General features: G+C 37.0%; 1 protein-coding gene across 1 annotated transcript; it reads left to right on the forward strand.

Annotated features, from left to right (window-relative positions):
- The first annotated feature begins 6,286 nt into the window (after nucleotides 1-6,286).
- LOC141600083 (uncharacterized) lies at nucleotides 6,287-26,531 on the forward strand. Its single transcript, XM_074420260.1, has 12 exons — nucleotides 6,287-6,546; nucleotides 7,044-7,460; nucleotides 10,705-10,781; nucleotides 11,727-11,835; nucleotides 12,262-12,329; nucleotides 13,050-13,127; nucleotides 14,660-14,724; nucleotides 15,633-15,699; nucleotides 15,807-15,989; nucleotides 22,640-22,696; nucleotides 22,806-22,901; nucleotides 26,175-26,531. The coding sequence occupies exons 2-12, from the start codon at nucleotides 7,049-7,051 to the stop codon at nucleotides 26,313-26,315; spliced, it is 1,353 nt and encodes a 450-aa protein (XP_074276361.1). The 5' UTR covers nucleotides 6,287-6,546; nucleotides 7,044-7,048; the 3' UTR covers nucleotides 26,316-26,531.
- The last annotated feature ends 427 nt before the right edge of the window (nucleotides 26,532-26,958 follow it).

Raw genomic sequence — 26,958 nt, forward strand, 5'->3', positions numbered from 1 at the left:
TGTGAGTCTTCATATACTCTCTAACAGTGTGGAACGCGTTTGCATTCTCAGCATAAATTTTATATTGTCAAGTTAATTGGGATATAGTTGAAAAATGGACAAGAGTGTTTCACAATAAGGGACTTTTAGCAATGTGAGTCTTCATATACTCTCCAACAGTGTAGAACGCGTTTGCATTCTCAGCATAAATTTTATATTGTCAAGTTAATTGGGATATAGTTGAAAAATGGATAAGAGTGTTTCAAAGGGGATCGACAATGTTAACCACTTTCTAAAACACCAACCCAGGCCAGCAACCTGCGAAATGATGAATAGACAAGGTATTTCGACAATGTCTCAACAACCATGGACTTGGGTTTCTTCTTAACCTTCTCGCCTGAACGGTCTATCGGTTGTGGTCTCAAGCTCAAAAAATTTCATAACAATGTTTGATTTGTAATGGTCTAGTACATGGCGTAGTACTTCGCACTCTTGGAATTTCTACTCTTTGGGAGTGAATTTGGCGGGTTCGACATGGTTTTTCTTCAAATCAACGGTGATGAAACCACACACACAATTATGAATTATGATTCTGTAGAGCAATATTTCTCACATTAAACCTCGAGAATGACCTCATGAACCTAGTACAACTAGCCTCACTTAGTTGACTCGACTAATCTTGACAACATCATCTCTCGCATTAAACCTCCACAATGTCTCACGAACCTAACAAAATTAACTCGATTCGATTGACTAAAAAGAATTAGAGCGAACAGGGCCGTCTCCAACATTTCAGGGCCCTGTTCAAAATGTGAAATTGAGGCCCTATTATAGCAATTTTTTCGGTTAAATTCTATCGGTTTTATATAAATTAAAATTGAAACCAATGGTGACGGAGTCAAACTTCGCAGTTAGGTGAGAAAAAATCAAGGGGCGAATGTGAATTTCATATGTTAAACACGGAAAAATTCAAAATTTTAATGTAAAAATTCTAACATTGCCATCGTATAATAATATATTATCTTTAACTTATTTTTATCCCAACTAGTTTAAATATGTTATCTTTAACTTATGTAATTCTATAAGGTATGTAAATGAACTTGAAGAACCCAAGAAAAAAAAAAGAATACAATTACCTAAAGATGACGTAAAATCAAAGAGTTTATAAATGCCAGCAGGATTCGAACCTGGGATGTCTTGCTAAATCAAAACTTAAATGTAAAATTGTAACCACTATGCTACGTTCAACTACATGTCAATATACTCTGTTAATATTATCTTATCAGTTCTCATGTTTTTCTATGCGCCTCGGACCAGTTTTGGGCCAAATTTTTGGGGGCCCTGTGCGATCGCACGGGCCGCACACCCTCAAAGACGGGCCTGAGAGCGAAGATAATTACTACTTACTAGAACTAGTTTTAAACCCGTGCAAAATTGCACGGGTATGTATTTGGGTCAGTATTAATGTTTTTGGATGTATGTTTGTTTTTGCATTTCTATTGTACTTATCTAGTTGGTCTAAATCAACGATGTACATAATTAATGTTTAAATTTGTTACAAACACGTGTTCACATGCACTGGTTTATAAGGAAATAACGTAATCTACTCTTGTAAATAAAAATTGCATACATAAAAAAAGTGTATAAAAAAAAGTGTATTTATCATGACGATATTAACGTTGCCTATCATTCGTACTTGTCGAAGTAGAAATTACTCGGTAGCCTATCATTGTCATCTTCCGAATTCGGAGTGCGAGACTGATAGTAAAATTGCCAGAATTTTTGCGCCAAGTACATAAATCCTCGGTGATGAACGACTTTCTATACAGATCTGAGAGGATTATTTTTTCTAAAAACAACATATTTTAAAGTTTTTCCACTGTTAACTGATCGTGTTGTTATTATTAAAAAAATATTTATTACAACAATTGTGAATTATTTATTAAAAAAAAATTTAAAAAAATTTTATTAAAGTTTTTTTTTAATCACTTGTAAATTAAATTAAAATTTATTTGTTTTTTTAGAGTAAAAAAAATTTAAAATTTGCTTTAAATGCTAGTTGAAGACTAAATTAACTCGGTTGTCTATCATTGTCACCTACCATTTTCGGTGTGCGCGGCTGATAGTTAAGTTGCCGAGTTTTATATTCCAAGTAAATACTCCGTCATGATTGATTTTTTAAACAAAAAATTTTGGGTCCTGATTTTCGCAGTACGGATTTTACTCATCTCAGTACACTTTTGACAATTATACCTATACCCCTTTCATTTCCATTCTCATTTTCCCATCTTATATCTCTCTAAAAATTATTCTCTTATCTCCTATCTTCTCTCACCAACTACCCCATTGACAACGCCAACTACCACCATTAATCACGGCCAGCAAAGCAGATACTTGGGACATGGGTGGGTGGGTTACCGGGGAATGTGGTGGTGGGGCAGTACTTGGGTTTGCAACGTGAAATAGAGGGGAGTAGGAATTAGAAGGGGAATGGGTTTACGATTACTGGTAATTTAGTTTAATTTTTTTCTTCTTTTCTTTTTGAGTACATTAATATCTGGCCTTCTCGACATGTCGTATGTGGCTATGTGCAGTACACATTAGTCTTAACGCCGATGCGGATCTCCGTCCATCCTCCAATCCCCCACTCCCCCTTCATCCCCAATTACCAAAAACCCTAAATCAATTACACAAACTTTGGTTTAATTAAAAGAACAACCGTTAAACATGAAAGGAAAACATTCATTTGATTAATATTAAGATAACTAATGAATTAATATGTGTTTTATACCCAAATTATCATCCATATTCGTTTATTTTGGGACATGTAAGTGCTAACGATAGAGAGAGTTGAATTTAATGTCTTTGGTAGTAGGGGTAACAAATGGAAAATTGGAGAGAAAAAGTAATGAAATGAGTAAAAAGTGTACTGCGAAAATAAACTACGAAATTTTTTTACCATGTAGTTTTAAAAAATTATGTTGTTATGTTGTTGCTGCATGGTACAATAATATTAACCAAAATACATGAATATTTTATACTCCAAGTAAATACTCCGTCAAGAATTATTTTTTAAACAAAAATTATTGTACCATGTAGTTTTAAAAAATTATGTATGTAATTCATTTGCGTTTTATGTTATATTCCATATATAAATGTAATTCCTTCTCGTAATTATGTAATTTTATTATTATTTAATTTTGTTTTAAAAATTATGTAATTCAATTTCATTTACTCCCATTTGTAATTCATTCTGCGTATATGTTATTAATTTTATTTACACGGAATGTATGAAATTATTTCATAATATTAATTCATAGAATTTTTTCATAATATTATTTCATAGAATTTGTTGCAAGACGGAATTTATCGCATGTTTGAAAAGACGAAAATCTGAAGAAATAAATACATTGCACACTAAAGGGTCCCACCATAACATGAATTTCCAAAAAAAAAAAAAAAAAAGCTGCATTAATGACGTGGCGCGCTGAGGATTGAGTATTGTCTTTTGTATTAATATAGATAGATAAGATTGATCCTACCTAGACAAAACCAACTTGACTATTATTTAGGATAAATTAACAATAATAATCCAAACTATGAACGACCTTCCCATGTTAATTCATGCTATGTTTTAACTTATAATCTCAATTAGTCGCCTCATCTTCTCAAAATAGATAAGGGTAGATTTTAACTTCTTGTTTTTGATGAAAAAAACTAGTATTATGCACCTCTTCATATTCGTTTGTCCGACATTTAATACAATTGGGAGTTTTCCAATAGCAAGTGTTTTGAAAGAAAATTTGATAGTTGAGATTACTCTAAGTTAAAGTGTAGTATGGATTAATATGAGAAGTCGTCCATAATTTGGATTATTGTTGTTCATTTTTCCTATTGTTTATCACAAATTCTCATTGAAGACGGACATATTCGTCACAAGCTGAAGACGGGTCAAGTAATATCCAAGTGGGTAGATAAGACAACCTAATGCTACTCCCTAGACATTCTGCTTTTCTCTTATCTACCCACTCAGATATTACTTGACCCGTCTTCAGCTTATGACGGATATTGAGACTTACTGATTATTTATTACCTTTAGTCTACATACTAGACAAGAGATTGTTTGTGCTTCGATTGACATGATTAGGGGTGTTCACCGGTTCAAAACCGGACTGGACCGGACCGGACCGGACTGGATGAACCCGCAGACCGGATAACCACATATCCCAAGACCGTAGACCGGACCAGTTAGAAGGGGACCCGGACCGGACCGGACCGGAACCCTTTAGGTCCGGTTTTTTCCGAGTTTGAACCGGACCGGTACTAATTTATAAGGCAAATTTTTTTTTATTTTTTAATGTGGACCGGACCGGAGACCGGTCACCATATTTTTTGGGACCCGGAGACCGGACCGGTATGTATCCGGTCTGGACCGGACCGGACCAGACGGTCCGGGTCGGTCCGGTTTGCCGGTCCGGACCACTTTTTGTTCACCCCTAGACATGATATTGAACACTCGAATATCAAATCAAATTTATAATGAAGGTAAAAAAATTTATGTTTTATGAGGGGCGGACGCAGGAATTTTGAATAAGGGGGGCACCGAAAAAAATTTAGTACATTATTGTTATCTTTAAGAACATTTTAATATTTTGATTTTTTTTTTCTCTAAACTAATGTCATAGAAAGTAAGAAAAATGACAAATTAATTGGTTAGATCGATATTTTTTTCTAATAAATAATGTTTTAGATTGTTTTTTTTTTTTTTTTTTTTTTCCAAAATACAGATTTCATTATATTTACTAGCTATAGGATATATCCCATTCTAATACCTAAATATACAATAAGCACAAGTGGTTCAATGGTTATGTAATTGATATATTATCGAGAAGTCTGGAGTTCGAATCTGCATAATGGCAGGATCGAACCTGGAACCTTCCAGCTATACAAACACATCTCTACCAACTGATCTACTATATCTTAGTGCATAGTTATGATACTAATAAGTATTTATTTTTAAAAGTTTATGGTGGGCACTTGCCCACCGCCCCCTAGATCCGCCCTTGGACTTTTATCATCAACAAAGAAAAAGTTTCATAACCAAGTTGACCTAGGTTCACAATAATAAACTGGTACAATTTTATAATGCAGTATATGTCGGCTTATGAAATTCACTCCCTAGAAAAACGAAACCACTCCCCCACCACGAAAACTTACCACGGCCTCCTTGTCATCGACACCTACTCTTGTGAGCTTTATCTTAATTGTGGGTTCTATTAATAGGTTGTCAAGGAGTTAGGGACATTATCTTTGGTGGCTCCGACTCCTCCCCTCCCTCGTATACACAAAATTCGGTAATGAAAACAAGAAACTTGATATCCTATCTTTCTTCTAATAGCGCGGCTTGCTTTAGACGGGCCTTTTTGGTCTGAAATAATAAGACGAGATTTTGTAACCATTTTACAGTTAAATATGACTACTATTGAAAAACCAGTTACCTGTAACACTGCCTATACCATTGTGTTTACATTTAACTATAAAATGGTCACATATGTCAGTCTGAAAAATAAGACGAAAAGTGTCCATCTGAAACAAGAATTTGTGTTCTTCAATTCCTAAAACAAATATAAGAGCAAGTACAATGGTAGTTCTTAAAATAAAGTTCTTCATCTCCATGTCATATTTTGACAAACTCCACAAACTTGAAACTTTTACCTACAATGGAAGAACTTTAAATAAAGTTCTTAAAGAGTATTGGTAATTGACAAAATTAAAATAAAGATATATATTCATTGATCAATTTTTTTTGGTTTTTGGGACAAACTTGGTTCTTATTTTCAAACCAAGTTTGTCAAATGAAGAACCCAAGAACAAAAACTTTTTGTCACAATGGACAAACTCATCGAAATAAAGTTCTTGTGACACAAGAACAAAACAACCTATTGCTATTGCTCTAAGTAAGATTTATATTTTAGTGCGGTGTAATTTTTAATTCGTTTTATAATTTTAATTTAATCTAATTTAGGACCTATTTATTAGTCCGTATTTTTTACTCCCTCCTATTCATCTTTTTCCCTCCCATTTTACACAAAAAATAAGGAAATGATTACGAACCATAAAAAACACTCTACTCCACTTTACCCCACATGCAAATGATCCGAATACCAGTGAAGAAATTTTTTTAACAATTGGTCTCCCTTGTGACGGGTTACCATTTGTGGCGGATATTTTGTGAGTTAAAATGGTAACAAAATGGGTTAGTGGAGAAAGGGGACCATATAAATAGTGTTGCAGAGAGAGAAAAAGTGGGTACTTCGTCACAAACAAGAATTTGTGTGTGTTTTTTTAACTAAGACCCCTCAGCAATAGAATCAACTCCCTCCTACATTCCCTTAATTGCAGTGTATACATGAAAAGAAGCAGTGAAGGGAGAAGTAGGAACTGGGAAATTAAAGATTTAAAATCAAAAAAATTAATCCCTAAATTTTAGGGTTTCCGCTTTCTCACTCAACTCACTCCTCACATTTCTGACATCGTACCTGCGTCAATCTTCTCACTGTTCATCAGGTATTCTACTCTACTCTATTTTAGTTGACTTTTCCCTCCTACATTCACTTAATTGCTGTTGCGATATCATTTTGTAGCAACATTCGTTATTTGTTTTGATGTTTGTTTGAAATGTGTCATGTTCATTGCGTTTACGGTGAATAATCATTGGTTTTGTTGCGAAATTTTTGAAATTTGTCATGTTTATTGAGTTTATCATGATCAATCCTCGTTTCGCTACTATGTTTTTGATCGGATATGCTGATTTATTGAATGGTTTAGGGTTTCGTGTATTAGTTGGACCGTGATACTTGCGAGTCAAATTTAGAAGTTTGTTGCTTCAATAGACGTTTCACGGTTTGTTCGTGTTCATGTTTTCGCTATACGGTTTATATATTGCTGATGTTTGCTTAATGATTGAATTGGACGGACACTCGTTTTGGTTTGAAGAGTAATTAAACCTTTGTTTGAAGAATACATGTCCAAACCAAGTGACAGAATAGTTTTGGTTATCATAGGTTAAATGGAGAACTCAGCCGCCAACCAGCTTCCAGAAGTGGGTTCTTTGCCTGATGGGTTTGTCGAGAGTTCTGCAGAATCCATTGCTCCTGTAACCCCATCGATTGTAAAGGAAAAACCATTACATGCGTACCAGGAATCTAAATTAGGCAAACCGGATAGTTTTGTTCATTTAAGCAATCAAGCGGCAGCTAAAGATTTTATTGTGGTTCAAGGAAAGGTGGAGAAGGCACCAAAGGTTCGCACGTTTCCAGTTCCATTGTCTGATAAGGATGGCTATGATGCATCCGGAGAATCAGCTGGTGTTTCTGATGATGGCATAGGAGCCGAACCTATGTCCGCTTCTTTTGCAGTTTCAGAGGAGTGTGACATACGATCAAATAATATTAACAGCCAGACAGAATCCCTAAGTGCTAGTAAGTTTACCTTGGCATCAAATGAACCTCTCACGATTTACTTCCGTTATGTTTGCTTTCCCCTTTCCTCAATATTTATAGCTATATTGTCTCTTAACTGAAAGGGTATATTATATAAATCTATACTGTCTTTTGTGGCATTGGCCATTGGGTTGATATTACAACAACAACAACATCCGAGCCTTAATCCCAAAATGATTTGGGGTCGGCTGACATGAATCATCCTTTAGAACCATCCATAGGTGAACGCACACCTCAAAAAGCGAATAGAAAAGGGAAAATGAAAAACAAAAGGGGGAGCGAAAATGTAATGGAAAGTCACGGTAAACTTACAGGTTTTAAAATCGAATTTCAGATTTCTTTTATAAAAACTTAAAATTTAAATCGAGAGAAAAGATTAAAACGATTTTGAAAACCGAAATAGAATTAAGGATACGGAATGCCTTAAAAGTGAACCAAGTAAAATATATAAGAAAGTGGTCTGTAGAAAAAAAATGTAATAAAGGAGAGAAGAACAAATAATTAATTTTTAAATTAAATAAAAACACTAAATATGTCAAAAAAATAAATAAAAAAAATATCAAATACTAGAAATCAACATGTATCCTTTCCCTCCATTGTGCCCTCTCCGTCACCATACTCTCCTCAAGCCCCAGAAATCTCATATCGTGCTCTATCACTCTCAACCATGTCTGTCTCGGTCTTCCTCTACCTCTAGGGACCTTTTCTTTTCTCCAAGTCTCCGACCTCCTAATCAAAAGTGCGTCCATAGGTCTCCTTCTCACATGGCCAAACCATCTTAGTCGGTTTTCCATCATCTTGTCCTCTATTGGCGCCACTTTTACCTTTTCCCTAATCACCTCATTCCTTAATCGATCTTTCCTTGTATGTCCGCACATCCATCTCAACATATGCATCTCCGCCACACTCATCTTTTGAATGTGACAATGTTTCACGGCCCAACACTCGGAACCGTAAAGTAAGGCTGGCCTAATTGCCGTGCGATAAAATTTTCCCTTTAATCTTTGGGGCATATCTTTATCGCATAAAAACCCCGAAGCACCCTTCCATTTCAACCATCCCGCTTTAATTCTGTGAGCCACATCTCCGTCTAACTCCCCATCTTTTTGAATAATAGATCCAAGATATCTGAAGAAATCTGACCCCTCAACAACATTCCCATCAAAAATAATACTCCCCGCCTCTGTCGATCTCAACCCCGCCACTTTTGTGAACGGACACCTCAAATACTCAGTCTTACTCCTGCTCAACCTAAACCCACGAGTCTCTAAAGTCTGCCTCCACAATTTCAACTTTCTCTCCACCCCCTCTTTCGTCTCATCAATCAACACAATATCATCAGCAAACATCATACACCAAGGGATGTCGTCCTGAATATCCCTCGTCAACTCATCCATAACTATGGCAAAGAGAAAAGGACTAAGTGCGGAACCTTGATGCACCCCGATTGTAATGGGAAATTCTTCCGTTCTCCCAACATTAGTGCGAACACTTACACTAGCCCCCTCATACATGTCCTTTATGAGGTCAATATATTTTCGAGACACACCCTTTCTCGCCAAAGCCCACCAAAGTACTTCTCTTAGTACCCTATCATATGCCTTTTCCAAGTCAATAAAAACCATATGCAAGTCCTTCTTCTTGTCCCGATGTTGTTCCATCAACTGTCTCATGATAAAAATCGCATCCATAGTCGATCTCCCGGGCATAAATCCAAATTGGTTATCCGAGATGTCTACACATCTCCTAAGCCTTTGCTCGATTATCCGCTCCCATAACTTCATCGTATGACTCATAAGTTTGATTCCCCGATAGTTGGAACACTCTTGAACATCACCTTTGTTCTTGTACAAAGGGACAAGAGTGCTTCTCCTCCAAGCTGATGGCATCTTGTTGCTCCTCCAAATGCAGCTGTTTAATGCACAAATAGGACTATAAGTTGACTACTACTATTAAGATTCGTCTATGGTGTAGCTTTGACAACTATAGCCACAATAAGTGTTATGGACTAATCATAGAAGTCCAAAAGAGAACCCAAGCATGTAACTAGTTGCCATTAGGTTATGCCCGATGCTGTATCTTCCTGATTACTAGGGTTTTATTTTGTAAATTGTTTCGAGTATGAGTGTCCTAGTATTAGTTCCGGTGATCTGTACAAGGTCTTTAGGCGAGTTTTTAACTTGAACACTCACCTTGAGACCTGGAATTCCAGAGCGCATTGTGCTGTAGGACTGTTTTACACTTTTAAGTTAAAAACTGTTTGTAGGTACACCGTACACATGACTGATGAGTATTTAAGATTTGCCACACTATCCAAGTTGTGTTAAGAATCCAGTTATCCGACACTTGAAGTTCAGGAAAAATGTGATCACGACTCATGAGGATCCTTCGGACCCTCGGAGTAGTATAGTTATATAGTTGGATGCTGCAAGTTGTCTATGCCTCTATGTTTATGCTACCTAAACAGATCAACCTTTTTCAGATACCTCGTTAAACTTAGCCTAGCTGTCTTACCAATGAGTTCGCATCCTTACAGCTCGCAAACTGTATACTGTCTCCACCATAGGTATTGGGTAATTTGCTGTTAGAAGTTTTGATTTTTCTGTAATTATAGTAAGGTATCCTAAGATTTCAGTTGAGTAAACCTTGACTTTTCAGTCAATATAACTTCACATTGTATAATCAATTTCTGTAGAAAATGTAGCTAACCCATATGTTTCAAAATATATCCATGGTCTAAAGAAGGTTATACATATATCTTATAATTAATGTGTATCAAATGTAACCTTTTTGAAATATGGATAAAATGTATATATAAAATAAGAAAATTTTCTAGTACTTATGTATTGTCATCTTTACCCCAGTCTATCTTCCTCAACAACAACAACAACAACATTACCCCAGTCTATCTTCCTCATGCTTACAAAATTAACACCGACACATTTACCAATTCACATGTCATAGGATTGTCAACATGTTAGATTTTCTTACTAATCACAGGCATTTAGGCGTTTTCATAGGAAACCTAGATTGGTCTTGGTCATGTGCAGTCTTATGAATGGACATTTGTAAATGTAAGTCTAACTGTAACAAGGCCGGTCGTAGGAGAGAGGGCCAGTTCATGGTTGATGGGGTGTGGAACGTGAGTGTTTGAAGCTCTTTAAACATGTGCTTGTAAGGCTGCATCTTTCTTATGCTTATGTTTATTATCTGATGATTCCAGATTCTACTGGAGGATCAGATGCAGATGCGCTATCTACAAAGGATGCAGAATCATCGGAGACACTGAAGAGCCGAAAAGTATGTTATTATTATGTAACGTATATTTTTCAGGGGTTTCACTCTCAGCGGTATTTGTTTTTTCTTCTCTTTGTTGATAAGACCACTCATCAGAACTTAGTCATTTAGCTCTATATAAGTGTGCCCCCCCCCCCCCCCCCAAGGTATATTTTTGTACTTGAAGAACATCCATTTGGTGTCCTATATTCCATATCGGCATATCCTATATTGCTCACTGAAAAATATATGTAGTATGGGGACCTGGAAACAGCGTGTTATAAAAGAATATGGAGTGTAGCAATTTTGATGTTTTCCTTCTTGGTGTTATCAAGCAAACTTGTTCACTGGATGGACACAACCTTCGGAGTTAAGGATATTGGTGAATATTATGAGTAAACTTTGATCTGTTAGAAAATCCTTTTGAGGTATATACCTGTCAGTTTGATCTAACATGACTGATATATTTTCCTTTTTTCAAGTGTCATCTCATGATACTGATACATCATTAGCTCTTAGCATTTTCTGTTGATGTAGTTTTACTGCCTTTCTTCTTTTTCCGTCCCCTCTAATTTCTCTTCCTTTAAACCCAAAACGTCTCGGGGGTGCTTCTCTTAAATATTAGAACAGAGGTTGCTGTACAATTTCTGTGTTAAAGTTCTCTATAAATTTATTGCCCATGTGTCTGTTTTACAATAAGTTTTCCGTTTTCGCAGATACTAGATTTGTGAAACGCAGACAAGGTTTGAGCTTGTGTATTCCTTGGTTACATTGTCTATATGAGATGTACTATAGAGAAAAATTTCAATTTATCTTGTAACTCATAGTAATATGGTTCTGTACACAATAGAATGGTTGTACAGTTTCATTCTGTGCCTTTTCCAATTCTTGTCTTTCATAAATGTCTTCTTTTGTATAAGTTTGGTAATAGATAAATGATTATGGTTTTATATTTCTTTTTCGCTATAGGAAGTACCAGAAGTGAAGCGTAAAAGTTCAAAGCGCAGCATCAAAACAGAACAGGAATTTCTGGAGTTCACATTAAAATATAAACATGTTCTTGCTGAAAGAGATGCAGGTAAAAGATACTAGTCCATGTTTAATTTAATGAGAACAGGTTATGAAGTTTATTCCATCACGGAACCTTTAGAGTTAAGATTGAGTAATCTACCATCTGGAAGTAAGAAATGGATTGCCATCAAACTGGGTCTGTTCGAGTTTTCACTTTAAAGGACATGATTGGCAAAAGAGTGAACAACACAGGGCAGCTTATTATGTAAGAAAGACACTCATCGAGCCAGATTTTAAGATTGTTTTCCACCCTTCACAAATATTGGAACTTGGGAAATCAGAACCACTTACAGAAATTTGAATTATTGGTTGTTCGTTGAGTGGTTTTTGACGGGATTATTCTTTGACAATGATGTTTAGATAATATTGTTTTGATTACTTCGCGACTGTGCTCTTGTGAAACAAGTATTTAGTCAGCTCTTTGTTGTTGTAGCTATTGCTGTTCGAGACAAGCTCGAGTCTCTGTGCAGGGAGTTGCAACGTCAGAACAAGATGCTAATGGTAAATTGCTTTATTATTTAGTTCACTTGTATGGTATACTGTATACTGCAGGGGTCATTATTAGTGGACAGTTTAGATGTCATATTATATGTTCTATGAGATATAGTCAGTTTAAGGTCTGGGCGGTCAAATTATTTTTGCTGTTTTTGATTTTCCTGTAAGATTTACATCTTTATATCTGTATACATCGTGTTATGTTGAGTTTATGTAAGCATATTAACAACATTGCATTTCTCATATTGAATTTTGCTATTGACAAGAGGCTAGTGAAATTTTAGTCGTTTAGATCCGCATATTGTTATGTGGCTGTCATGCTTACCTTTATGTAGCTACACGCCTACGCCTAATAGTAGGCATTTGAATCTCTCAAGAAATTAATTGCTGCTAATTTTCTAGACTAGTGCTATGAAATTTAATTACTCAATGTTCATAAGCTCTCACTAGTCACTAGATGACCACACTAGCATATTGAGGTGCTCTTGAGAACATTGATTTTCTTAAAGTGACTTTTAGCGCTCAGTATCAATTGTTCTTGCTGTTTTTCTCCTTCAATTTCACAAATTTTTTGTTCCATATTTGAATCGTTCTTGTGTTTTTCCTATCTAGTAATTTGATCAAAGATCTTGTAGTTGTCCTATTAATTTCATTTATTCATTATTCAAGCTATAATTCCTGTCATGCTTTTTGTAAGAGGCTAATGGATCGGGCATGTATTTACAGGATGAGTTTAAAAGAGTGTCAGAGGAGGGGCAAAGTTTGAGATTAGATCTATCTACCAAGTTTGAGGATGCGATAAAGGTTTGTATTCTACAGTCAATTCTGTATCAAAGCTAATGCCACTTGCATACTCATCATGAAGAAGATTATAATCTTATTTTAATCTGTGGATACGTCTGATTTTAATTTATCTGATTATTAAAGTTAAATTTCAATTTATATCTACTGATCTTTGATTTTGGTGCAAATTTGAGATCTGTAGCTATAACTTCAACTTCTAATGTTTTATAATTTGTATTCATGTAATGGTTGGATTGATTGCTGCATTTCAAGATTGTTGCTGTCACATCCAAGTATGGGGAAGGGAAAGTGGGGAACTTAACTAAGGTTCCCTTATTGAATGTGAAATTGTTTAATGCAAGCTTATTATTGCGTGCTGTTGTAAGTTAGTGCAGTATACTGTAAGTATTAGTTTGTTGGTAGAGGCCACATAAGTAGATGACACAAGAAGTTTCTAAGTTCATTTTGTGGAGGTACACATGAGTCAACATGACAAACTCGAGAATTATTGGAGCAGTTTTTCTTTTCTGCTATGTAATTCCCGTGACTCTAAGATTGATGTTTGTAGATCATTATTGGACTGTGGAATTAGTCCTTAGTTCTTTAGTTTTTGAGGGCATAATAGAAGGAAGAAGATTTCTGTAACCAGCATTGCAATAATATGTTTGATTTTATTACTTTTTTGTATTTGTGTGTTCGAAGCTTTAAAAGACTCACCTGGTATAGCTAATATGGTTGAATTACTTGAATACATTTATCATATATATATACAACTATTGATAGGTGTCAAGAGAAGGAAGTCATTTGACTATTAATTATCTAGCATGGAATGAAGATTATCGTATAACCCTTTACTTCTCTTCCATTTCACTTACAAAGGAAAATGTTTTTGAGACGTCGATGGTTGATATATCATTCTAGCTATTAAGAACCATCCTTTCAAGCAGATACTACTAAGTAGATATGAGTAGATTCTCTATGAAAACCAATCACTTTTAATCCCCTTATGTTGATTCTCTATGAACCACCTTTCTAATACAAATAAATATTTGGCCTTAGCATCTTTTGTCTAAGCGGTTTTGGAAAACTGTTCATGTTAGCCGATCCTTATCATTCTGGCACTAAGGCTTTATTTTTGTTGGTGATGTAGCATCTTTTGCTGTTAGTAAGTAGGATATGGGTAGATGGAACCCTAGATGGTGAAAAGGCAGTTTTATCCCAAAATTTTTCCTTGTCCCTTGACCAAATTAGGGCCTCTTTATCAGCTAATGTGCTACAAACTATTACCCAGAACTTCTAGCCGATGTACACTTAAGTTTGGGATAATTTTCGATAAATTCGAAATTATCTTTGACAGTGTGACATGCCTTTAAAAGGGATTTTGCTTATCTACTTCTGCTGTGGCTACTGAGCTATGATGGATGGTTGATGCTGTTCTCGTAAGGAAGGAGTTGCTTATCCTGCTTCTGCTGTGCCTCTGAGTTGTGATAGATGGCTGATGCTGTTCTCATACATTATTACTACTAATGTTGAACATTATTTCACTGGTGCAGGAGGTGAGCAATAAGCTGGACGAGCAAAAAGGAGAATGCCTCTCTCAGCTAAAAGAGAATGAAATGTAAGTTTGTGGAAGATCTTAGCGTTGTTTTTGTAAAATAATTCTAAATATTAGGAAGAGCGCTAAGGGAGCTTGACATTCTTTATTTGACCAAGAGTTTTTTTTTCTCTCTTGGATAATTTGGTTAATACTGCCTTCTAAATTATTTTGTTTTATGAACTACTTACTACTCCCTTTTATAGCACATAGTCTCCATCATGTGTCAAGAAAGCTATCAAAAAGCGACTACTTTTTGGATTTCGTGATCGTGTCTATCCCAAAAGAAAGAGAGAAAAAAGCCAAAGCAAAAACAGTTGGATGGAAATAAAAGAAATAAGAAAAAACATGCGTCATCTGGTGGTCAAAGCCGGAGAGTTGAATTTGTTACCTGGAAAGTGAACTTGAGGAAAGCTAGACACATAGTTAGATTTTAAAGGTGGCGTTTCACTAAAATGAAAATAAAAGGGAGTAGTTTATAATATTCAAAAAGTGGTGTATGACAATTAATCCTGCCACTAGATGTCATTGTAAGAAAACAATTTAGTGCTCTAGTACGACTTTTGATGCTGTGGTATTTGATTACGTGATGTGTGCCTGTTTGTTTTTTGCTCGAGACTTCTTAAGAAAGTGGTTAGCGTCCTTGCTGAAAGAGTGAAAGGTTTATGGGGTTGTGTGACGGGTAGATATAAGGTAAATTAGGAATGTCCTTGTACGAAAAGATAGGATGTCCAGTGCACTCAGGATGAACATAGTTATCTATTTGATGGCATGGTGGATGGCGCTGTAGATGCCTTTTAACCTCTGTCCTACTTTACTCAAAAGGATATAATTTCACTGTGTAGACTCTTTTACTGATGGTTGTAGTCTCAGAGCAGTTGTTGGTTGTTGTTGTTGTTGTCGTCGTCGGCATAACTGTGTTTTTGGAATAGGTTAAGAGTCAAGTTAAAGCAGCTTGCTGAACAATACACTCTTTCTCAACAGCAGTATGCTCAGGAGGTATTTTGTTTTATTTTATTTTAGGCTAGTGCTCTGTTTGCGATCACCTGGCTATGTAAGGTGAGTAACTTGTTTATGCGTTGGGATTTTGTGTAATTGTTATGCAGCTTAAGCAGAAGACATTGGAACTTAAGATTGCTGAACTGAAAATTCAGCAAAATGAGGAAAAAGTAGCCCATGAGCAGGCACAAATGAAGGTTTATGCAGATAAAATATCTCAACTCTTAGAAACGGAGAAAAACCTCCGTTTACAATTAAGCGCTGATGGTGAAAAGTTTCAGCAGTTTCAAGTGAGTATCACTCTAACGGGATATGTTTTGTCACTCCTGTTAATGTAATTGCAATTCAATGGAGTCAATTTTGCCGAATGCTGTGGTATATTACATATGACACGGTTGTCGCAACCCTATCAAAAATAAACCAACCGGCTCCAACTAATATAGCAGGGGTAAGTCGGGTATCGTACTCCACAGGGAGGCTATTGTATCTACTTGTTATCTAGTCCGTCACGGTCACAAATTGGGGGGTTTTGTTTTGATTTCTAAACTAATGAACCGAAATAAAAAGCAATGAGAGAGACAACGATAAAAACTAATAAGGATGAAAGGATGTTATCAAAAAGAGAGAAAGATGCTAGGATGTCGGTTCACCATGATATCACACAGTTGTGCTAAAGGTAAGGTCAGTGGGTCTGATGTGAGAAGGGTGAAGGAAAGGTCCTTCCGGTCCGCTATCCGCCCTAAAAGACTACTAACTTAGCTTCCGCCCTCATTAGAGTAGTCTATTGTTCATAACAGGTCTATTCATTCTAATCTTCCGATCTAGGTATGAATTTAACCGTTTTAATTAATTTAGAAGCGTGCACTCAACTAAACAATTACAATTATATTGCTACGAAACAATTCTCACATTTAAAACCTCCTAATCTAATTATAACATCATTGTTTTACTATCATGGCTCCCCTAATCCTAGCAATTAAGAAATTAGCTACTCATGGCGATAATAAAACTGACAACGATTGATGAAACAATGATAAACATGGTATAAGGATGAATAAGAAGAAATTGCATAAACTTAAATTAAATACTAATAACAATTAAGAAACAAGAAATTAAATGTTGCAAAAGGAATTAAACTGAAGTAGAAAGAGAATAAGAATTACACAATTCAAGATCCGGCAAAATGAACGTCGAACAAGAGAAGAAATGTGTCTCCTTAATACTGAATGATTAGTGAATAAAAGATGATAAAAGATCATTAAACCTAGTTAAGTCTCTCCTATTTATAGGAGAGATATTTATTTAACCTAATACGATATTAAAGATATTAAAATCCTACGTCCAATAGCAAAGTGCTCGATCGAGCATATTGGAACTACTCGATCGAGTCAATCCTCCAGCAAAACCTCTCGATCGAGTACATCACTACTTGATCGAGGAACACCATATTTGCACCTCTCGATCGAACATATGAAGTATTCGATCGAGGTCTTCTCAACACTAAAAAGGTTTTGATCGAGTGACTTAGTCAGCAAAAGTACTCGATCGAATTTACTGCTACTGAAATCAGCATACTTGGACGTTTGATTGCTTCCGAGACGACTTCACGCTTCCTGAGGTGTAAAGGCATTTTCGCTCCAATTCTTCTATCTCCATAAATGCAAGCTAAGGGGCAGTAAAAGGCTCAATTCCGTCTTCTGCGGTACATTCCTGCCAAAAAGACAAAGCAAACCAAAGTATACGATTCGGGGGACATTTGTAGCATAATACTATGTAAATCACATCGAAATGCGTGCAAATAAGGCTTAAAAAGACTATAAAAGGCACGCATCAAATCTCCCCAAACCAAACCTTTGCTTGTCCCCAAGCAACTATATGCAACTAACGAACTAATGGAACGGAGTAAGAACTCAGAGCTAGCTACAAATCGTCCACTTAAACTATTTGAATAGCAAACTAATACTTAAAAGTAAAAACTGTCAAATGCAAACGAGTTTAAGATGTTTATAATAAAGCTGAACCGTCGACCTTGCAAGACCTTTGATAATGGACTCTCACGGGTCACTCTTCTCTCATGAAGCAAAGGGTAAACATATAAATGTAAGAGAGAAGGAAAAATAGCCGCTCACCTAAACTACGACCGACATAAACATGCATGCAATATAGTATGAAAGACAATTCTAGCTACCGTACACATACATTCCAACCAAACAGGGTCCCGTCACAGCCGAGGGCTTACAAAAGTATGGAAAAGTGAGGTAATGGGTAAGAAAGGCAAAACATTTTTGGGGATGTGAGGGTAATAGTCAAGCTAGCTACCTAAACAAAACCAAATTAAACAAATCCACTTCTAATCCATCAAAATTAAGCACAATGCCCTTAATTCGGCATACAAACTCACCAAACCGAATAATATCGACTCCTCGTAAGATATAGAATAAGAATATAGGAGCGAAAACCGTTTCATCAAATTTTTTCACTTTTCTTTCTTTTCTTTTTCTCGGTTTTTTTTTTATTTGCTTTCTTTTTTTTTTTTTTTTTTTTTTTTTTCATTTCATCCTCCTCCATATTACCAACTCCCGATTATCAATACAAACCAAATTCGGCTCAATAGACAATATACCGCAAAACAATCACTAAACTAGCTTGACAAGGCAGGCTAAATTTGGATGTAGTTAAGGGTCAAAAGGCAAATTTGGTTAAATGTGGAATTTATGGGTAAAAATGGAAGAAAAGGGAAAATAAGCACCTCCCTGCGTGTGACACCAACCACTAACCCGAATATATGCAGACAATAAGCAATCGAATTTCATACTTGTGCAAATTAATGATACATGCTATGGAAGGAGTAACTACTCACAATCCGAACTGGTCATGAATGACACGAGCTTATACGGCTCTAATTCCTTAGAAATTATAAGTAGGTTGCCAAAATTTCAGGTCAAGTCTATTCGTTCAGCTAAATTTTAACATTAACTCGTAGATTATGCAATAAGACATTGCTAAAAGAATATTAGTTTATGCAAGGCTTAAGAAAAAAGACTAAAAGTAGTGCAATTTCATCATCGAAATACACCGTTCCAACTCAACCTATATGCAACAATAAACGTGAAATATTTCTTGAATTTTCGAATTTTTTGATTTTTTTTTGAATTTTTGATTTTTTTTGAAAATAAAAGACAATGAAAACAAAAATGAAATAAGACTTCCTTTATGCTGATTGGGAAACCTTAGCCCTTGCTTTTTACAAGAGATACTACCCTCTAGAGAGAACTCATTGAGAGGGCAGATTACAAGTTTTAAACAACATCCGAGAACTCATTGAGAGGGCAGATTACAAGTTTTAAACAACATCCGACTGAGAACTTGTATAAGGCAGGGTGCAGGTTTAAGAAGAGGTTTAAGAAGGGGGAAGCTGGTTAGGTCAATTCCACATCACGGGTTTGGCCAGTGGTTTTTGTGCAACCAGTTCTACAATGGGTTGTATGATGACCACCGGGCTATTTTAGATGCTGCAGCTAACGGAAGATTTCAGAAAAACATTGATGATGATAAGGGCTGGGGTAATATAGAAGAGATGGCTACCCATTGTGCAGAATATGGGAATCCAAGAAGTGGAAGCCATGAATGCAAGATTTGATAAGCTGAAGTTGGAGGCCGCGGACGGCTCACTTGTTGTCTAGACAAGAGACCGTCTCATGTGAGAGATGTGGTGGTACTGCAGTGGAATGGCTTAGCTTAGCTTAGCTTAGCTGAGAAGGAGCAAGTCTTTGCTTTTCAACAATTCAGGCAAGGAGGCTCCTATTACAACAACCAAGCCCTCATTTTTGTTTGCATTGTATTTTATTTTCAAAAAAAAAATGAAAAATTCAAAAAAAAAAAAAAATGCAATAAACGTGAATGCAAAACAAATGCAAATGCAGACTCAAAGGATGTATTACCCTCCCCAAATCAAAACAGACAATACCCTCATTGTCCTCCAGCATACACCAACAGAATAATAGGGAAAGGGAAAATACAACCAAATGCAAACAAATGAGATAAAATGAAAGGAGATAAAAAGAAATAAAGAGCAAAAATACTTACCAGATGAACTTCACCAAAACTGGGGAAGTGAGTAGCCAGCACACTACTCGTCACCACCCTCCTCGTCAACCACCTGGTAGGTGGGGTCCTCCTCCTCCTCTCCTCTGACGACCTCTCGCGTCTAACTCAGGACGGGTGTGGCCAGCAGGAACAGGACGACCTCGCATCATGTGGTACTCGTAAAGAGGGAATAAGGCAAGAGCCTGATCCCGCTCCATACGAGCGAACAGGACGACCTCGCATCATGTGGTACTCGTAAAGAGGGAATAAGGCAAGAGCCTGATCCCGCTCCATACGAGCCACTCTCCTGCACATGTCCAAAAGAAGCGCATAACGACGCCCTTGGTCCATGACCTCAGGCGCCTCAAAGGTAGGAGGTGCAACAAAATTAGCCGGTAAAGCCGGTTGAGAGATAGAGGGCGTAGGCGTAGGCGTGGGCGTGGACGCGGACGCAGTGTAGGTGTAGACCCCTCTCCGACGTCCCTAACAGAAGCGGAAGTCCTCTTCCGCTTCCTGGAAGCGGTAGGAGTGAAGTCAAGGAGGTAAGAAGGTGGAGGTGGTGGAAGTCTACCCGTCACAGTAGTCAATGGTGAAAGATGCGGTAGAGAGGGTGAAGGTAAAGTCACGGACGAGAGGTGCCTATCTTCCACGTCCGATGGTCAGCTACCAGCCAGTTCATAGAAGACATGACTAAAATGTCGATGACATTATCCTTATCTAAAAAAAACGAAGACCACGGGGAAAGTCGGGGAAAAGGCCGTGGGCAATGCGAGTCATTAACCCACCACAAGCTATCGTGCCCGATACTTTGGACCCGACAGTGTTAAAATGTTAGGCAATGTTAAAAACAAAAGGGGCACCGCTATCAATGTTCAGGTACCCGGCTAAAATAGACAGCTCAACATTATTAACATTGTTAGGTTCGTGACGACCAAAAATGGTCTCTCCTAGCAGACGGAGAAAGTAACGGGTTGGGGGTAAGTGGACGTTGGCACCACGTCGCTGACCGAAGGGAGTGTGTGCAAGTGTAGGCCAAATCTGAGACACGAGCTTCCTAGGAGGCTCGAGAGAGCCGTCGCTAACTAACCCCAAACTCGGCTAAAGTCAAGTAAAGGTGGTGTTAAACAGTCTAAAAGTAATGCACTTGCTCCCATGGTCAGTCGCATAGGCTGCGGGGTGAAATGCAAAAGAGCTAAAGAATTCTAAGGTCAGTTGTCGATAGGTGAGCTCTTTCAAGGTGGTCAATCCCGACATTCCCGTCCCGTTGAGCAGCTAACAACGGGCTCTAAAATTCCTAATCTCTCTAAGGAAGGTCGACACAGGAAACGGGTCGATAAATTTAAAAATCGAGTTCGGTGGGACGGGGATATAAAACGTACCTTGGAAGTGTCAGCATTGTGCCTAGCACCGGCACGTAAGGCAGCAGCACGAAACCCCGTACTCATCTCAGAGCGCGAACCAGCAACAGCAACAGTAGTAGTAACGACAGCAACAGTAGTAACGACACCAGCAGGAACAAGGGCAAGGGCAGAAGTGACTGGTGCCGACACAGCAAGGTAATCCTAGCAATTAAGAAATTAGCTACTCATGGCGATAATAAAACTGACAACGATTGATGAAACAATGATAAACATGGTATAAGGATGAATAAGAAGAAATTGCATAAACTGAAATTAAATACTAATAACAATTAAGAAACAAGAAATTTAATGTTGCAAAAGGAGTTAAACTGAAGTAGAAAGAGAATAAGAATTACACAATTCAAGATCCGACAAAATGAACGTCGAACAAGAGAAGAAATGTGTCTCCTTAATACTGAATGATTAGTGAATAAAAGATGATAAAAGATCATTAAACCTAGTTAAGTCTTTCCTATTTATAGGAGAGATATTTATTTAACCTAATACAATATTAAAGATATTAAAGTCCTACGTCCAATAGCAAAGTGCTCGATATTGGAACTACTCGATCGAGTAAATCCTTCAGCAAAACCTCTCGATCGAGTACATCACTAGTCGATCGAGGAACACCATATTTGCACCTCTCGATCGAACGAACATATGAAGTATTCGATCGAGGTCTTCTCAACACCAAAAAGGTTTCGATCGAGTGACTTAGTCAGCAAAAGTACTCGATCGAATTTACTGCTACTGAAATCAGCATACTTGGACGTTTGATTGCTTCCGAGACGACTTCACGCTTCCCGAGGTAAAGGCATTCTCGCTCCAATTCTTCTATCTCCATAAATGCAAGCTAAGGGGCAGTAAAAGGCTCAATTCCGTCTTCTGTGGTACATTCCTGCCAAAAAGACAAAGCAAACCAAAGTATACGATTCGGGGGACATTTGTAGCATAATACTATGTAAATCACTTAGAAATGCGTGCAAATAAGGCTTAAAAAGACTATATAAAAGGCACACATCAACATACTCCCTTTGCGTCACAATAAAATTCACACTTTCTTTTTCTGGCCATTAGAAACACTTTGTTGTATTGCTTTTTTGGTCTCGTCTGTGATTACTGTGTCACCACATATTTCTTAACTTGCATTCTCATCCTCACTTTATTGCTCTCCTTAAATTGTGTGCCTCTGTGTGTGTGTGGGGGTGGGGGATTTATCAGGTTAAAGGGTAATTAGGTAATTGTAACCAATTCCATAAAAAACAATGCAAAATGAAATGTGAAGAAACAAATGAATCGTAGGGAGTTTGTTTTTAAATTTGCCTGGTATGAATTTTTTTTATATCATAATATACCATCAGTGAAACGGAATAATTGACAACGATTCTAAAAGCGACCTCTTGCAATAGGATTTCTGATTCCACCACTGACCGAAGGATTGACCTTTTATGCAGGATGCACTGTTGAAGAGCAATGAGGTTTTCGAAACATTTAAACTAGAAATTGAAAAGGTATTTCTGTTGTCTCATGGTGTTGCCTCTCACCTAAACCATAGTTTACACTTTACATCACATATTTCATCCTTCTCATAATTTTCCCTCTACTATGTGACCTAATCAGATGGGCAAATCGACGAAGGAACTGAGAAAGGAAAATAGCTTCCTAAAAACCAAATGCGAGAGATCAGATTTTACTCTTATAGAGCTTGTTGAAGAGGTAAACTCCTGTCTCTTGGTTTACGGTGCATTGATTTGAAGCTTACTTGAAGTTTTTTTGGGTGGGGGATGGGGATAATCAACGTTCTTCTATGCTCGATAGTAATATCTTCCTCCTATTTGACTTATTCTAGTTTGCCATTTTAATTTAGGGCAGAGTGAGAATGTTACCATTGTAACGTACTAAGTAGAAAAAGTGACCTATTATTCTAGAACAAGGGAGAATAGAAAGGCGACCATTTATTTTTAGGATGGCGGCAGGATGTTTCTCTGGGTCATAAGCAGAGCCGGCAAAGATGACCCGACTCATGCAACCGACTTTAACCGCCTGAAAATGGCCCCGTTAGATCCCGAAATTTGATGAACCGAACCCTAATGCTATGAACCAAAATCGACCTGACATAACTCGACCCATTAAATGACCCAATCTGAACTCTAACAGACCCATTACAATTAAATTTCTAAGTGACTGACCCGTAAGTGACCCAACTTGAGCATTAATCGACTCGGTTAATTTTTGACCCGACAAGACCCGAACCCGAAATGACCCAACACGTCCAAACCCAACGCATAAAGTATTGTAAATATTACCTAATACTTTACCATATCTTTTCTATTTTTCTCTCAACTGTATATTCTTAGTTTAGGTAAGTCGTATAATCCTTGTCTTGTGCACCAAGGCTTCCCACTGCTAGGTTTAGGCTAGTATTAGTTTGCCTCTTCTTCCTTAATTGTGTATATAAACACATTTATTGTACTTGTATTTCTTCTGCAATTCTCAATAATAAAAACATTCTCTTAAAATCTCTAAACTATCGTTAAGGACTTGACACCCCTAATCATATGCATGAAATCAGACACTGCTCTTAGTTTAGAAAGGCGTGCTAGCCAAAATGCCTCATTGCATTTTCGGTACGTCTTCTAGACAGTTGAAAATTTTCAATTAGAAGTTTCAAAATTTTCTCCGCCACTGCTTTTAGATGAGGCTCACTTAACAAGACTTGTTAGTACACACTTTCCATATCTTTTTCATCAAGATCTTTATTATGCCATTTCTTTTCCCCATTATTCCAAACTTTTACTCACTCCACATTTTAATCAACATGAAAACTCCTAAAAAAGTAATGTTGGCCAAAATTGTAGTTGTAAAATACTCCCTCCGATCCAGACAAATGGTAACACTTACCTAAAACGGACGATGCACACCAATAGTAACATACCTTATTTGGCCTAAAAAATGACTAAGTTACCCTTATACCCCACTACCTATTTACATGTTTGTCATCAAATGGCCCACTCACCCACTCACTCAATGTTTAATTACACAATACATTATTCTTGTGGCCCCGTTCAAAACTTCCAACTTTACCCCTCACTTTTCCACCTTTTCTTAAATAACCCCTTTTTCCTTATGTTACCATTTGTCTGGATCGGAGGGAGTACGAATTTGTTACTAAAAATAGGGCGCCAGGCGCCACACATCCAAAAGCCTTGCGCTTCGTCGCCACGGCCTCATAGCACCTCAGTGTGCCTTCCGCCTTTTCAAACTAAGGCATTGCTGTAAATTGTGCATGATCTCATGCAAAAACTTATATGCGACGGTTCTACATGTAAGACCTAGGTAGCACGAACACTCCTCTTAACCCTTATACTCGTGTCGGATACCGTGTCCGACGCCGATTAAGGTGGATGGTTTGTGTTATTTTATGGTGGAGCTTGGTGGGAAATTAGTTGAATTGAGGGTGAAGTGGTGAATGATGTTCTTTAGACGATGAATGAAATGTCGAAATGAGTTATAGTGAATATCAAGTTTTACCTTCAATTATTTAAATTTCATATCAAATACTTCTACAAAAATAAAATCGTACGTTTATAACTAGAAAATATATATTTTAATAAATTTAAATAACGTGTCCTGGGTCCCAAATTTCATTGGATGCCGTGTTCGTGTCCGTATCCGTATCCGTTTCGGTGCTACCTAGTGTAAGACCACTCCATGAAACCAAGGATCGTTTGCCAAAGCACAAACACAAATACTTGTGTAATTCGGCCTTACACAAGTATATTGTAAAACGGGTTACTTTTATAACTACGTTCCCCTAATTGGGCCATGATTTCGTGGTGAGTAGATCCGTTTTACACAATAGTTGTGTAAAACCGCCTTATAACAAACTAACTATTGATATTTTCGAAAAGAAAAAGGAAAAAATGTTTTCCCTCCCAGCAACACACCAATTTTCATGTTATTGTGTCTCTCTTCATTTTTCTCAATGAACTAAACGGCATGATCATCAATTTCCATGAGGTGTAAAGCTCTAGTGTTAAAATTTTTATCATCCCCCTTTCTGTTTCTCCTTGGCCTTCATTCTTATCTCTCACCTTTATTTATATTCACTAGTTCACTTTCTGACCACCTCTCTTCCAAAAATGTTGATCCTAAGTCACAGCAACGCATGTGTTTACTCATTCAGATTTCTCAATATGTCAGAGATAGAAATGATGTGCGGATTTTTCTCCCTTAGCTAAGAGCTTATTTCAATGTTTCAGAGATTGAATAGCATCATATAGAGAATTTCAGTAACATTTATTTTATGAAGTCCGTGTAGCAAAACTACAGTCGCAAGTACTTTACAAAAGTTATGGTTCTTGATGCAATCGTCTTAGTAAATCACTCGCTCGTCCAATTAGGCACTAATTAATATTTATGTTTGATTAACTAATGGTCTTATGAAACAGTAACCTTAAAATGGGTTTGTCGGGGGTGGGAGGATAGTGATGAAGGTGGGTTGGGAGTGGAGCCATTGGTGGAGAGAGATTATTGATAAGGTTTGGAGGGGCGAAGGATGTAGGACACTTTTTTTTAAGGATTAATGGCTGATTATGGTCAGATTAGAAAATACTTCCACAAGGTGGTTTATTTTGGGAAATAATATGAGGCAATGGTCGTTTTGGTACCCTGAAACCAGACTGCTGTCAACTGCATATCACTTGAGACAAAAACATATATGAGACGGTCCTATATGTAAGGCAAATCCATGAACCTACAACTAAATGACAATTCACAAGGATTTGCCCTGGTCTCACCATCTCAGCCATGATTCAGTGATTACTTGTCTTTTCACAGTTTTACAAATTTATTTTGTTAATTCGTTCTCCCCGGGTCTTCACAGTATCGATGAGATTATCGACAGACAAAATTCGGTTTGGGTTGTCCAATGTTTTATATGTTAATTTGCAAGCTTAGAATGCTCATGAAGTTAATTTGATCGAGCAGCGGGAACGCATGAAAAAGCAGCTGGAAAAGACAAAGAATCAGAAAGATAAGCTTGAATCATTATGTCGCTCTCTACAAGCCGAAAGGAAACAGTGTTCTGATACATCGAGTCAAGCTGAATCTGGCCAATCCCAAGATTGAGGGGAATCTATTGCATCAAGTCAAATGCAGTAGCCAGACACCAGGATTTTCAGCAGTTTTCAGTCTCTAAATATGGTATACTTTCACATGCAGTACCTTGTCACTGTTTCTGTTACTTGATATTGAATATTTATTTTACTTTAAAACTTGTAACCATAATTTTCTCTAAAAATAAATGGAATGACTAATGTTCAATGATAGTAGTACTTGTTCAAATAATGGGTCCTTGTTATAATATACATTCTTTTATCGCTGTGGGTGCAAGTACGAAACTGTGTGTATAGACAATAGTGGCGAAGTTATCGTTTAATGAGAAATTTATGTGCATTTTGAGTTGGTGGAGATGATCGTTGTCAGAGTATCCGGCTCACACATGGAGCCAACATATATTATACTCATGTCTTGTTTACATATTTGAGTCCATTGTAATCAATAGTTTACGAATTTATTAGCTCGGTTTTGGGTGGTAGGAAATGGAAGAGAGATGTCCTTTCTACGCTTTCTTGTGCTTATATAAAAAGGGATATTCTACACGTGCTCTTAATTTTTCGATTTCTACATGAGATTTCTGACTTTTTAAAACATACATGTAGTTTAATTGTTGTCATTATCACTAAGTGTATCCCTAAACTTTATTTTCCGT

This window comes from Silene latifolia, chromosome 9, assembly GCF_048544455.1.
Source record: "Silene latifolia isolate original U9 population chromosome 9, ASM4854445v1, whole genome shotgun sequence".
Lineage (NCBI taxonomy): Eukaryota > Viridiplantae > Streptophyta > Magnoliopsida > Caryophyllales > Caryophyllaceae > Silene > Silene latifolia.

Excerpts from the sequence above, each read along its gene's own strand:
- LOC141600083 (XM_074420260.1), top strand. The coding sequence starts at position 7,049 with ATGGAGAACTCAGCCGCCAACCAGCTTCCAGAAGTGGGTTCTTTGCCT. Across the intron at positions 14,725-15,632 it reads CAGCTAAAAGAGAATGAAAT|GTTAAGAGTCAAGTTAAAGC; the intron begins GTAAGTTTGTGG and ends TTTTTGGAATAG. Across the intron at positions 15,990-22,639 it reads AAAAGTTTCAGCAGTTTCAA|GATGCACTGTTGAAGAGCAA; the intron begins GTGAGTATCACT and ends CCTTTTATGCAG.